General features: G+C 20.7%; 3 protein-coding genes across 3 annotated transcripts; 2 read left to right on the forward strand and 1 right to left on the reverse strand.

The window, feature by feature from the left end:
* Window positions 1–1,934: 1,934 nt before the first annotated feature.
* SRAE_2000521700 (Neutral and basic amino acid transport protein rBAT) lies at window positions 1,935–3,635 on the forward strand (the record flags this gene model as incomplete). Its single annotated transcript, XM_024644203.1, has 2 exons — window positions 1,935–2,024; window positions 2,079–3,635. The coding sequence occupies 2 exons, from the start codon at window positions 1,935–1,937 to the stop codon at window positions 3,633–3,635; spliced, it is 1,647 nt and encodes a 548-aa protein (XP_024509787.1).
* Window positions 3,636–4,770: 1,135 nt separating this feature from the next.
* Window positions 4,771–10,816, forward strand: SRAE_2000521800 (Myosin heavy chain-like; the record flags this gene model as incomplete). The annotated part of the gene is made up of 3 exons (XM_024644204.1): window positions 4,771–8,059; window positions 8,999–9,339; window positions 9,398–10,816. 3 exons carry the CDS (start codon window positions 4,771–4,773, stop codon window positions 10,814–10,816), a joined length of 5,049 nt encoding a protein of 1,682 aa, XP_024509788.1.
* Window positions 10,817–10,932: 116 nt separating this feature from the next.
* SRAE_2000521900 (GPCR, rhodopsin-like, 7TM domain-containing protein) lies at window positions 10,933–13,060 on the reverse strand (the record flags this gene model as incomplete). Its single annotated transcript, XM_024644205.1, has 3 exons — window positions 10,933–11,886; window positions 11,934–12,141; window positions 12,972–13,060. 3 exons carry the CDS (start codon window positions 13,058–13,060, stop codon window positions 10,933–10,935), a joined length of 1,251 nt encoding a protein of 416 aa, XP_024509789.1.
* Window positions 13,061–14,261: the final 1,201 nt, after the last annotated feature.

The raw sequence follows: 14,261 nt of genomic DNA on the forward strand, positions 1-14,261 counted from the left end.
ATTGTTCGTTTCAAAAAGGTTGGATATTAAGATTGTCATGATGATAATTATTAATTGACTATAAAATAGAATAAATGTCATTACTTATTTTATTTAAAAGTTCATTCTTTAAATGTTTTATAGTAACTTAACTTGTTATAATATTATTATATTGTAGAAAAAGTATTAAAATTTAACAATATTTGTTTTTTTTTGTTCCTTTTAAATACCTTTAACTAAATATTTTTATATGATAATTGGTAAGGTATATTGTATTTTATTAACCCATATAGAGATCAATTGTACTTTTAATATTTACATATATAATACTTTAAACTATAAAGTGCTCTTCAGTGTTAAGCTTAAAATTTATTACAGGTAATGAAAGTTGAGATTGTATAAACTTTTATTAGGATAAATTAAATAAAAGTGATTGATGAAAGATTTAGTCATTTAATGATTATTTTTATCCAAAATCTCAACATTATTATTAACCTTTAATTTAACCGATTTGTATATTTTTTTTTAGATATTATTTATTAATAATATATGATTGATTAATCCTTTCTTAGATATTTATTTCTTTAACTATAAATATAATAATGTTTGTTAAAAGAATAATTAATAAGTAATGTGAGAAGAAGTGCCAGTTGTGAAGCGTTAGTAAAATAAATTTAATCTATGTTAATATTAATTAATTAATTCAAATTTATTGCCGTCTTAATATGTAATACATTACACTTGTTTATTCTTATTTAAAATATCATGCCTCATTAGCCATCATTAAACTTTTATTAAAGTGAATTTAAGGAAAGGCTTTAATAATTGTTAATATTAAATAATTATCTATTCAAATTCAACAAGTATAGATAATATTTATAATGGTTGTCACTTATATATCTATTCTTAAAATTTTAACTCAAGAAAGTATTTATTTACTAACATTTCTTTTATTATTATCCTAAAGATTTTATATATTATTATATATTATATAGTTTTATAGTATATATTTTGATAAATGATAGGTATTTGTTAAGTTATTATCAATATTTATAATAGTCTTTATTATATATCCCTTAGTTTAAAATATAAATATTTTATAATAGATAGAAAATTATTTTTTTTTATATATATTATTATAATATGAAAACAATATATAAAAAAAATTTTTTTTTTTTTTTGATAAATTTTACTAAATATTGAAGTATTATTTTTCTCTAAAAGAAATTTATTATTTTTAATAAATATATTTGAACAATATATTTAAAATCCTTTATTCTCTATACAAAGAAATCTTATCTATACATCAATTTTAAATGACATAAAAGTTTAAATTAAACAAATATTTCTTTTCCTTATTCTTAAATATTTTAATCGAAATTTTCATAGGACTTTACTTAAAAAACTTTAAAAGCAAACATTTTATTTATGAATTTTCTATTCACTAATATTTAATACATACATGAATTATATTATATTTTAAAAGCAACATATTTTAATACCCCATCAAAATATGTTTATATATTCCAACAAACTTTATACATAGTTTTTTTTTTCTATATGCACCCGTTATTTAAAGTACAGTCTTCTTCTTATATCATTTAAAATTTTCAATATAGCATAGGAAAAATTTTATTTTTTTACTTTTAATATATGTCTGATTTATATGAATGTTCAGTTGCCTGTGACATATTGATGGGAAATCATTTTAAAAAGAATTAATTAATGAAAATGTTAATTTAAGTATTCTGTTATATAAAAATCTATCAATTATATTTAATGATTATCAATTATTTTTTTTTAACTTACATTTTATTAAGTAATAAATATGCACTTTATTTTGTTCTTTGATATAATTTTATCATTATACATCAATCATATAGATAGATAATAAAAAAAAATTTAATTTTTAGGTAGAAAAACCAGCCTATCTTGTAACTATAAAAAGAACAAATATGGCTGCTAATGAATCACTTATGTCTTCTGGAAGCGAAACATTTACAAAAGATACTAACCCTGAATTAGGTTCAGTTAAATTTGTTCCTGTAAGTTTTTACTATATATTTTAATTTCATTATTATAAATAATATTATTTATAGACTGATGGTGATATTGAAGTATCAATACCAACAAAAATTATTGGTTTAACTAAAGAACAGTTAGAAGAATATAGAAATGATCCATTTTGGAAGTATATTAGATTTTTTTCATTTATCCTTTTTTGGATTATTTGGGCAGCTATGTTTGTTGGGGCAATTCTTATAGTTGTTTTATCACCAAAATGTTCCGGAAATGTAGATACAAAATCATGGTTTGAAAATTCTATCTCTTATCAATTATTTGTCCCGACATTTTATGATTCTGATGGTGATGGTGTTGGTGATTATAAAGGTGTATCACAAAAATTAGATTACCTTAGAAAAATTGGTGTCAATTCAATTTGGCCTGCACCAATAATTAAGACAGATAAAGATGATTTTGATGTTAATGATGTTGTTGATTTTGATAAAATTGATGAAAGATTTGGTGATGAAGAAACTTTAAGACAATTAATTGTTGATGCTCATTATCATAATATTAAATTTATTGGCGATATCCCTTTAACTATTAGTAAAAAACATAAATGGTTGATTGAGGCACAAAAAAATGAATCTAGTAAATATAAACAATATTTTACTAATATTGATGAAGGAATTTTAAATTTATCTGATAGTGATGTAAATGAAAATTTCTTAAATGTCATCAGAAAAGTTGTTGATTATGGAGTTGATGGAGTTTATCTTAGAAATCCAAAAGACATTGATGGTAAAAGTATTGGAAAATTAGTTGAATCAATAAAACAATTTACACCAAAAGATTTTGTAATATATACTGATAAATCAATTATTGAATCTACTCCAGAAACATATTCTATTTATCCAATTTTCACAAAATCTTGTTCATCAAGAAATCTTCCAAAATGTATTTATTCTAATGTCAATAGTGGAATAAATAATCAAACATCAAAAAAAATAATGTGGAATTTATTAGAGAATGAGTCAGAGAGATTAGATAATAAATTTAATGTTGGTTCAGAAAAAATTGTCAATCTTCTTACTATGCTTCAATTCATTTTACCAGGACCATTAAAAGTAAATTATGGTGATGAATATGGATTACAAACAAGTCAATCAATGAATGCCAAAGAGATGCCAATTATGTCATGGAATAATGATAATCACAATGGATTTTCAACAGCTGAGGGAGGATTAATATTTGGAAAAGGAAAAAATGCCGACAAAGTTAATGCTTATGATAGTCTTCATACATTAGGTGGTATGTCAAAAATTTTCCAAAAATTAGGAAAATTAAGAGAACGTGAAGATATTTTAAAAATTGGTACTACTGATGTTATATTAGAAAATGGTATTTTATATGTTTATAGATATTTAGAAAATTTATCTGGAAAAGCATATATATTAGCTCTTAATCTTAATCTTCCAACAACATTAGAAAAAACTATTGGAATTGACGATAAATTTCTTATAAATAAAGAAAATATACAAGTAGTTACATCATCATATGGTTTTGATAATTTTATTCCACGTGAAAATATTGAAATTAAATCAGGATCAGTTACCTTAAAACCAATGGAGGGAATTCTTCTAAGAGTATAATTTTTTTTTTATAAATATTATTAGAATTTTATTAATACAAGAATTTAACATTTGTTCTTTGATATTAACCATTAAAATTTTATTACAAAATTATTTTAATTTTTTAACCGTTAAACATTAAAATTGACCTTTTTTTTTAATAAAGGTCATTCTACAATTGTATTTTATAAAATAACATCATAATCGATGCCATCATAGAAAGGTGTCAATGTATCTACCTTCTTATTCGGTATTATTTCTATTCTTTTAGAATTTTTACCTTTTATATTTTAATATACTTTTCTTTTTTTTTTTTAAATTTATTCAAAAAATTTCTATAACATTAATCAAATTTATAAGTTTATTTTATTTAATGGCAATAGTTATAAGTATTATTTTATAAAACTTTGTTTCTAACTATAACATATATAAAATTTATAGCATTTTTCCACATTGTAATGGCGTTTTCTTTTTTTTTCGCATTGTGTTACACTTATATTTTATAAAGAATATTATATAGTACAAAAAATTTGTCAACTTATTTTTTTTTTTGTTAATAAAATTTTCTAAATAAAACATAATGGTGTGGTACATCTTAAACAAAAGAAGTTACCTTTTTGAAATATTTATATTTTTTTTTTATTCTTTACATATAATTGTTATAAACAAGTGAGGAGTATCTAACAAAATCCTTTTTTCTTTTTCAATGTCTATATAGTCCATATATTTATAATAATACTATGTAAAATTTCATTGATCTAAAATGTTATAAAATATATATTTTCTCTAGTATATATTGAAAAATTCAAATAATATATATATATATAAATTAATGGTAATATTTTTTGTGCACTGATAACTTTCAATAGTATATTAATATATTGTTTAAATGTAATAATTTATTTTTAAAAATTTATATGATTAAATTATTAATCTACCGTAAAAATTATACCCCTATTGTAATGTAGGAGCTCTTTAAACAATGTATAAGCTACATACACTTTTAATAGTCAGATTATTTAAACATGTTTTATTTTGTGGTTATTGCTGGTAAACTAACCATTATTTTATTTATTTTTCTTATCTCAATTCTCGATATTTATTTATTTTAATATTTACTATTTAAATAAAAAAGTTATATTTTATAGATTTTGATATGATTAGTAATGAAAAATTGAATGATTCTCAAAATTCATCATTTAATTTTTATGGAATACAATTACCAGCACTTGATTCAGTAAAAGCATCACGACGAAATGTAACATTATCATTAAATGAAATAAATAAATATGGATTTAGGTGGAAACGAATTCAAATACCTGATAAGCATAGTCAATGGAAATTAAAACAATCAATTCTTCTAGAACCTACTGATGGTTGTGGTGGTCCACCACGTGTAGAAGAATTTCATCATAAAATATATCCTGGTGATATTCTTTTAGCAATAAATAATATTGATATTCGTGAGATGAATTTTCGTGTACTTGATAATATGTTAAAAAATATGAATAGTGATACTATAGAATTGATTGTTGAAAATATGCCAGAGTTAGCTGATATCAAAGGACTTGATGATGATAATGAAAATCCAGATGATAATGATTTAAATTTATCTCAATCAAGTTTAGATACAACAGAATATAAAAATATTCCTGAAAATAATCAATTTTGGTTATCTCATAAAAATGGATATATTATGTGTGAATTATTAGAAAGAATGGATAATGGTAGAGTACGTGTATCTGTTGGTAATAAAGAATTAATTGTTGATGAAACTGATATTGATAAAGCTAATCCTCATTCGATTCATGGAATAAATGATGTTGCTAATTTAAAATATATTAATGATACAACTATTCTTCATAATATTAGGCAACGCCTTGGAGCTGGATTAAATTATACAGATGGTGGTACAAGAAATTTAATTGCTATATTAAAAGATGATATTAATAGTGGTAGTGATTTAAAAAAATTAATACCAAAAATTAAAGGTGTAAGAAGAAATGATATGCCACCACATATTTATTCAAAAGCTCAACAAGTTTTAAGAAATATTCAATCAACAGGACGATCTCAAGGAATTGTTTTTACAGGAGGAAGAGGTAGTGGGAAATCTTATCAAATTTCATTATTTATTGAATATCTTATAAATGTAGGTTCATGGTCAAAAAATATTTCTCCTACAGTTGTTAATGATGTTATCTTTCTTTTGGATGTATTTGGAAATAGTCCTTCAATATTTAGTATTTCATCAACAAATTATGTCAAATTATTGTCATTACCAGTAGAGAATAATGGAACAATTTCTGGTTTAAAAATTGAAACATTTTTATTAGATACAGAAAAATTAATATCATCAACAAATAATTTTGGTACATTTCATATATGTTCTTTATTTTATAATCAAATACCAGATGAATTACGTGAAAAATTATTTTTAAATAAAATTGATAAACCAAAATTATTAGGAAATAATAATATAAATGAATTAAATAATATTTATTCATGGAAAAAATTAGAAGAAGTTTTTACTAATATAAAACTTAATGAAAGTAAAAAATTTGGAATATATAAAATTCTTGCAGTAATATTTCATTTATATCAGGCATCCGCAACAACAGGTGATTGTAATCGTTCAAATTTTGTTAATATTTCTCATGCTGAATATGCAGGAAAACTTCTTAATATTTCTGTTAATGATTTATATGAAGTTATATTTAAAGGATCTTCAAATAATGATAATAAACCAGCTGTATCATCATTAATGGATCGTTTTAAAATGTCTAATAAAAATCAAAGTGGTATTGATGCTTTAGGAAGTTTTATAAAAAATTTATATCTTGAAATGTTTAATAGTATAGTTGGGCATATTAATGAAATATTTACACCTAAAAATTCTTCTACTTTTATTACTTTATTAGATTATCCTGGATATAATAGTCATTTAAATTTAATTAATTCAAATATGTCTGGAGATTTTTCTGATTTTATAAATAATTATTTTAATGAAAGAATATTAGAATTATCATATGATATTCATTTTAAAAATGCAGTAGAATTTTATACAAATCAGGAGGTTGATGTTGAATTAAATGGACCAATAATTGATCCTTCTTATGTGGCAAGACTTTTTGATACTCGTGATACATCTTCAAAAACAGCAGATATTCAAGCAAGAAGTAATAAAAAAAAAGGATTAATTGCATTAGTTGAAGAAGAATCAATGTATCCAGGTGGTAGTGATATTGGATTTGTTAATAGAATTTATTTACATCATGATAATTCTAATGTTATAAAACGTGATAAAGATAAGAAATCATTTATAGTATGTCATTTACTTGATAATTTTAAAACAAAATATAATGCTGATAATTGGTGTAAAAGAGTACAACCATCAAAATCTGGTAATGCTGTTTTATCATTTTTACGTATGATTATTCTTAAAGATGAAGATTTTTCTAATTTATTTTTACCTATTCTTCGTCCAAATTCTGATTCAAATATTCAAAAAATGAGAAGAGCAACACAAGCCATAAATACAGAATCAGGAAATTTAAAATATGGTTCAGGATATTTTTCAACTATTGTCTGTCAGGCAGATAGTATTATTAATTCAATATTAAGAATGTCATCCATATATATGATTCATTGTATAGCTCCATTTATTAAAACAACCATTGATAATATAATGAATAATTATAACAAAAATTCTAAAATATTTACAAATGATGTTATGGATGTTTGTTTTGTAAGAAAACAATTAAAAACAATTTTTATTCTTGAGTTAGTTCGAGCATATAATATTGGATTTCCAGAAAAAATGATTTATATTAATTTTCGGAGGCGTTTTAATTGCCTTCTTAAAGAAGATAATAATTATAATGATATTTGTGATGATCGTATTTGTATAAGAAATCTTTTTATATTATTAAATATACCAGAGAATAGTTATCGTTTTGGATTATCTAATTTACTTCTTAAATCAGACATATTTAATATGTTAGAAGAAAAAAGAGATACCATGCTTTCATCAACAATGATAGAATTTCAACGAATGTGTAAAGCATATGTTTACAATATTAAAAGAAAAGAAAATGAAGTTAAAGAATCAGCAATAAATATTATACAAAAAAATTATAGTAAATATAAATTAACAAAGAATGATCCATGGATTAAATTGTTTTATAATGTTAAGCCTTTGTTAGGTGTAATGCAACATGAAAAACAAGTTAGTGAGGAAGCTTTAAAAATCAAAAATTTAGAAATAGAAAATTCTTCTTTAAAATTAAGTAAAATTAAACTTGAAGAAAGGATAGCTGAATTAGAGATGCAAATATCAATGGAAATGCAAAATTCTGATGATATACATAAGGCATTTCAAAGTGTAATAGATGAAAAAAATGTACTAGAAGTGGCATTACAAGAATTAAAAGATATACAAAAGAGTAAGTTTAACTATAAAATTAAATTTAAACAATTATTAATATTAATTATGATGATTATCTTTATTTAATTTGTTCTTAATATTAATAATAATTAACTTTTTATCTTATACTGAATTAGGTAAGATAATAATTATGATAAAAGTTTATATTGACATTTTTAAATATCTATTAAGATATTGTTCTTATTTTAATGTTTTGTAAAAGAGTTTTAATAGAACAATAACTTTTGTAAATTTAATAATTTTCTTCCAAGTATATTGTATTTATATAAATGTATATAAAATACACTAGTTTCTTAAAATTTTTAAACAGTGGGTAATCTTCTTGAAAGATTAAATAAAAATATTTTTCATTATAAAGTATTACAAGCATGTTTTTTTTTATAATGATTTTATAAAATAATGTAACAAATATTTTTAAATTTTATCACATTTTACTCTGTTTATACTTAACACTTTTCTACATTATTATAAAGTATTTAATAATAACAATATCATTTTTCATACATTACTTTTATTCTTACTTTAATACAATTATATTTAAGTAAGACAGTCTTTCACATATTATATAATAAAATATCTGTAATAATATAAAATTTATAGTTTCATTTAAAATAAATATTTAATTTTGTCTTTTTTTTTAAAGTTATAATAATAAAAATTATAATTTTTTTTTGTAATGACATCAAAATCATTACGTGAAGTTTATTATTATTGTTATACTAAAAATGGTTGTATATATAATGGATATGAGAATATTTTTCCTTGTAAAAAAGAAAATAGTTCAGAATTTGATTTCTCATCCATTCCTGATTATAATAAAAATTTTACAGGTATACATATATATATATATATATATATATATATATAAATGAAAAATATTAATATAAATAAAATTATTATTATTATATTTTAATTATTTATTTTTATTATATTTTAGAATCAACTTTGAATACAGAAAGTAATTTAAATAGTATATCAACAACACCTACAGAAACTATTAATTGTAGTATTATGGAAGAATTAAATGAACTTCGTGATAATGAATTAAATTATAAAATAATGATAAAAAAATTGAAAGCTGAATTGGATGATGTACGAAGAGAACTTGACAATATTCAAAGTACAAATACAATATTAATTAAAAAACAAGAATCTGTAAATGAATTAGAAAAGAAATGTCAAGAAAAAATTGAAAATATATTGAAAGATAAAGAAAGTATTTCCAAACAAAGAAATGATTTAAATCGAAATTTTGAAAAACAACGATCAGAATTACAAGTAATTTTTATTTATTTATTAATATAATTGTTTAATATAATCATTTATTTATCTTTAGGCTTTAAAAAATGAAAATAGTGAACTCCGTCTAAATAATTCTAAGCTCCGTAAAGATTTTGATGAATTAAAATTGTCTATTGCATCTCGTTCAACAAACGATTTAACTGGTGATAATTTACAAAATAAAAGAGAATTAGAAAAAAAAATGGAAGAGATGGAAGATGAGTTGGAGGAAAGTTATGAAAAAAATGAAATTCTTAATCAAAATAATAATAGATTAATGTTACAAATTGAAAAAATGAAAAATCAAATAAGTAGAGAGATGGAACAAAGAGAAAGTGAAATAATTGATCTACGTCATCAATATAATAAAAGACAAAAAATGTTTGAGGAACAAATTGAAGACTTAAATGTTAGTAATAAAGGACTTTTTAATCAAAACAGATTATTAGAAGAAAAAGTAAGGTTGCTTGAATCCGAACATTCTGAGAATGAGATGCGACAATCAAATTATAAATTTGAATACAACAATCTTTTAACATTACTTCGTGACAAAGAAGCACTTCTTTCACATGAAAGAGAAAATAGTGATTCCAAAAAACTTTTATCAAAATATAAAATGTTATTAGAAGATGCAGAACATAGAATAACAATTACCAAAAAAACTAATGTATCATTAGAGATGGAATTAGCTGATATTAAAGCACAATATGAAAATGCAATATCATCAAAACATACAACTGAAAATAAAAATCGTCAATTGAAACAGGACCTGGCAACATCAGAGCACGAAGTTACTCTTCTCAATGAACAAGTTTATAAATTAACAAGTCAAGTTAAACAATTAATAGAAGATAAAAAAGAAGAAAATATTTTTAAAGCAGAAATGTGTGAAACAATACAAGATCTTAATTCAACAATTAAAAAACTTCAGGATGAGATTCAAAGTATGAGTAGTGATGTTAATTATCACTCAAAAAATTGTGTTGACAGGCACAAGTATTGTATTTTGGAATTGAAAGTTAAAGAACTTGAAAGTAAATTAGAATTGGAGCATAATCAAAATCAACATTTATCAGCTATAAATAATTTAAAATGTGATGAAATTGAAAAATATATTGCATTAAATGAATCAAGTAAAAATACTTTAGACAAAGAAAAAATGGATAAAAAACAATTATTGGAGAAAATTTCTTTACTTAATGAAGAGATTGCCCGTTTTACAAAACATGATCTTGATAATAAAAATAAGATAAATAATTTAGAATTAGAGTTATCAATAATGACAGCTACAATTCAATCAGTTAAGAGCGATCTTAAATTAGCTGAAAATAGAGCTAACGCATTGAATAATGTTCTTGAAAGTAGAATTGAAACATTTGATGATATAGAAGAAGAGGAAGAAGAATTTGATATTCATGAAAGTAATATAAGTGAAGATAAAAATGATGAATTTGTTGGTAATAATGTAAAATAAAAAATGAAAACAACATAAAGTATGCTTCATTTTTATGAAGTCAAATAATAATGCTTTTTTTTCAAAAAAATTTAATAATTTATTAATTTTTTTTTAAATAAAAAAAATAAATGTTTTTAATTAACATTTGAATTAGCATCTCGAATCAAAGATGTATTTTCACTTAATAAACATTGTATTTGATTTTTGGATACTTGAAAATTTTCACAAATATCTTTTTTCCTTCCATCGTCAAAATAATCAGGTTCCGTATGTAAAATTTGTCTTTTATATAACCAATCACTTAAATAATAACAAAATTGCTTTTTTTCCTCAGTATTATCTTTTCTTTTATTTAATTTCATTGTAATTGGTATATATGGATCGTCTGGAGATGGTGCTCGTTTTATCATAAAAAATAGATCTCTGAAACCTCTGGTAAATATTATAACAACAATTGGAATTACAAAAGCATTTCCATTTATTAAAAGATTATTAATATCCATTAAGGTTTCAAATGCCTGACTACCTAACCATGAACCAAATAATATCATTGTTAAACGAAGTGTTACAGACATTGTTGTTAGAAGGATAAAAAAAACAAAAATAACAAATGTCATCATAATAGTTCTATACTCTACAGAAGTATTTTTTTGAGGACAATTTTTAAATGCAACTAATCTTAAATTGTTAAAATTAAACCATAATAAAAAAAGAAGAGGAATTATATAAACAAATATTCCATAAATTATTACTTCCATAATTAGTATATACCAAAAACCATATACTTTACTTTTAATTAAATTGTTACCATCCCATGTAAATTCAAAGAATCTTACAATATTTAAGACAAATGCAAATAGACAAGCTATAATAATAACTTTTTTACTATTTTTTAAAAAAATTAATTTTGATTTTAATACATGACCAGCAGGTAGAAGATTTTGATATCTTTGAGCACACATTAATGTCATTATCCATACAGAACAATAATTAGCCATCATAACAAATGGATATCCTAATGGAAGAGTATATGAATTAAATATTCTTAATTTTTCTAATGTTTTCATATGTTCTTTTTTTACAATATACTAAAAATTAATATTTTTTATTCTTTTTTTTTAAATATATAACATACCGTTTCTCCTGCTGGTAAAATTATTACAAAAATTGATAAAAACAATTGAATACAGTTAAAAAAACTTAGTGATGCTATCATTATCAAATAAGATGTTTTTCTATAATAACCATCTGTTTTCATTGAAAAAAATACTATCATACAAATAAGATTCAATAGTATACCAATTATACATAATAAAGGTTGTATTAAAAGTACAAGTAAGCCACTAAAAAAATATTTAAATTTAAATTATTAAAATTATTAATTAAATTATTTTTTTTTCTCACCTATAGTTATGATTTGAAAATATTGCATCATTCATAAAATATATGAATTTAGAAAATGTTTCATTCATAACTTTAAAATAATTATACTTTATTTGTATAAATTTTAAAAGTTTAATAATAAATTAAATGAAAAATTCTAAAATTATTGGGAAATTGTTAGTAAATAACTATACATATATCTTTTTTTAATAATAAGAATTATATATTATAAAAAAAAATAAAAATTTATCAAGTTTTTATAAAAATAAGAATAAGTTACGATAATATATAAATTTAAAAAATAATTTTTGTAACTATTATATTCTTAAATGATTTAATACGTTTAATGTGTAAAAGAAATTATCACGGAAAAAAAAATAACATCTTTGATATGTAGAAAAAATTAAATATGGATATTGAAGTGCAAGTTTACAAAACGCACCATCATTCATATTGAATGAAAATTTAATTTGTTAAAATAATATGTAGAATCCTAAATATGTTAGTAGTGTATTTTTGTGCCATCCTTATAAAAAGTAACAATTTTTTAATTATATAATTTTTATTTTTATTCATTATTGAGTAATAAAAATAAATGTTATGTTTAATAACAAAAAATAACAATACCATGGTAATAATATGATTGCATGCTATTCTTAATTTTTGTAAATAACCTATTTATAAAGATAAATTAAGAATGTTTTTTATTATTCTTTCTTTTAATGTTATTAGTTTATTGTATAATAAGTTTTTATTTTTTTAATAAGTAGAAAAGAAAAAAAAAACTTGCCTCCATAAACATTTTGACGTTTCATGATTGAAAGTTCTACAAATCTCTTTATGCAATATTTTTTCAGTTATATTTAATATTATTTGCATTTCAGTGAACTATAATTAGAGTAATTAATATAAATTTATCAAAGTAACAATCATTAATACATATCGTAATATTTATAAATATATTTTTATATTCACATATAATAAATATAGTTTGTTTTTTTTTTAAAAATATTTTTTAAACTCTAATTATATAATTAAAGTTAATTTTTCCTAATAAGATAGTTTTTATATAATATATCATAATTTTATTTGTAAAATTAGAAAGTAATAAAAATAATTTTTTTTAATATAATTATTTATATTTAAAGATTAAAAGTAATAATTTATTTTATAATTATATTAAAATAGTAGTTCATAATTATTTGTAGAAACAGTTTATATAAAGCATTTAGAACATTATAATGTTTAAAAAATCAAATATTAATGTTTGAAACCATAAATAGAAAATAATTGATATAAATATTTTATATAATGATAACCTATGCTTAACAAATGTTATAATTTTAAATATAAATGAAAATATATTTTATTATTTAAAAAAAAAAATAAAATAAAAACATTAAGTTATGATTATTATAAAAATTAATAAAACATCATATCCAGAAAGTTATTAAATGTGCCAACTAATCTGTTTTGACGGTTCCTAATATGTAGTAAAAAACATTATAAACAAAAAATTCGGAAAATTAGTAGATGAATATAAAATTGTTATTAATTCATTTAAATGCATCTTTTTATATAAATAATATTAATATGTATTCTCAACTATGATTTATTTACTAACTCATTTCATTTTATTTAACAAAAATTATGATAAACTATGTTATTCAAAAAAAAAATATTCATAACATTATATGATATTTCTTAAATATAAATTATAAAATTTTAATTAATTATTTTTAAATTGTATAGTTGTATGTTTCTTGAAAATTACTAATAAAAATTTAGATTTATAATATTAATAACAATATTATAAAATAACTATAAATGTAATTGTTGTTTATAATGAAACTTCTGATTATCATAAAATATTTTTTTTCTAAATAATATAATTTCTTTACAAAGATATAAGATGATGCAAGAAAAAAAAAAAACTTATTAAACTGAGTTAGTAAATACACAATTATGTTAAAGACAGAGATTTAATTGTATTTTTCATTAGAAAATGTTATAATACATTAAAAAATTGTTTGTAAAAATTGAAAATAAAATAAGATTATTTTGAATAATTATATATTAA

The sequence above is a fragment of the Strongyloides ratti genome (genome assembly GCF_001040885.1).
Source record: "Strongyloides ratti genome assembly S_ratti_ED321, chromosome : 2".
Lineage (NCBI taxonomy): Eukaryota > Metazoa > Nematoda > Chromadorea > Rhabditida > Strongyloididae > Strongyloides > Strongyloides ratti.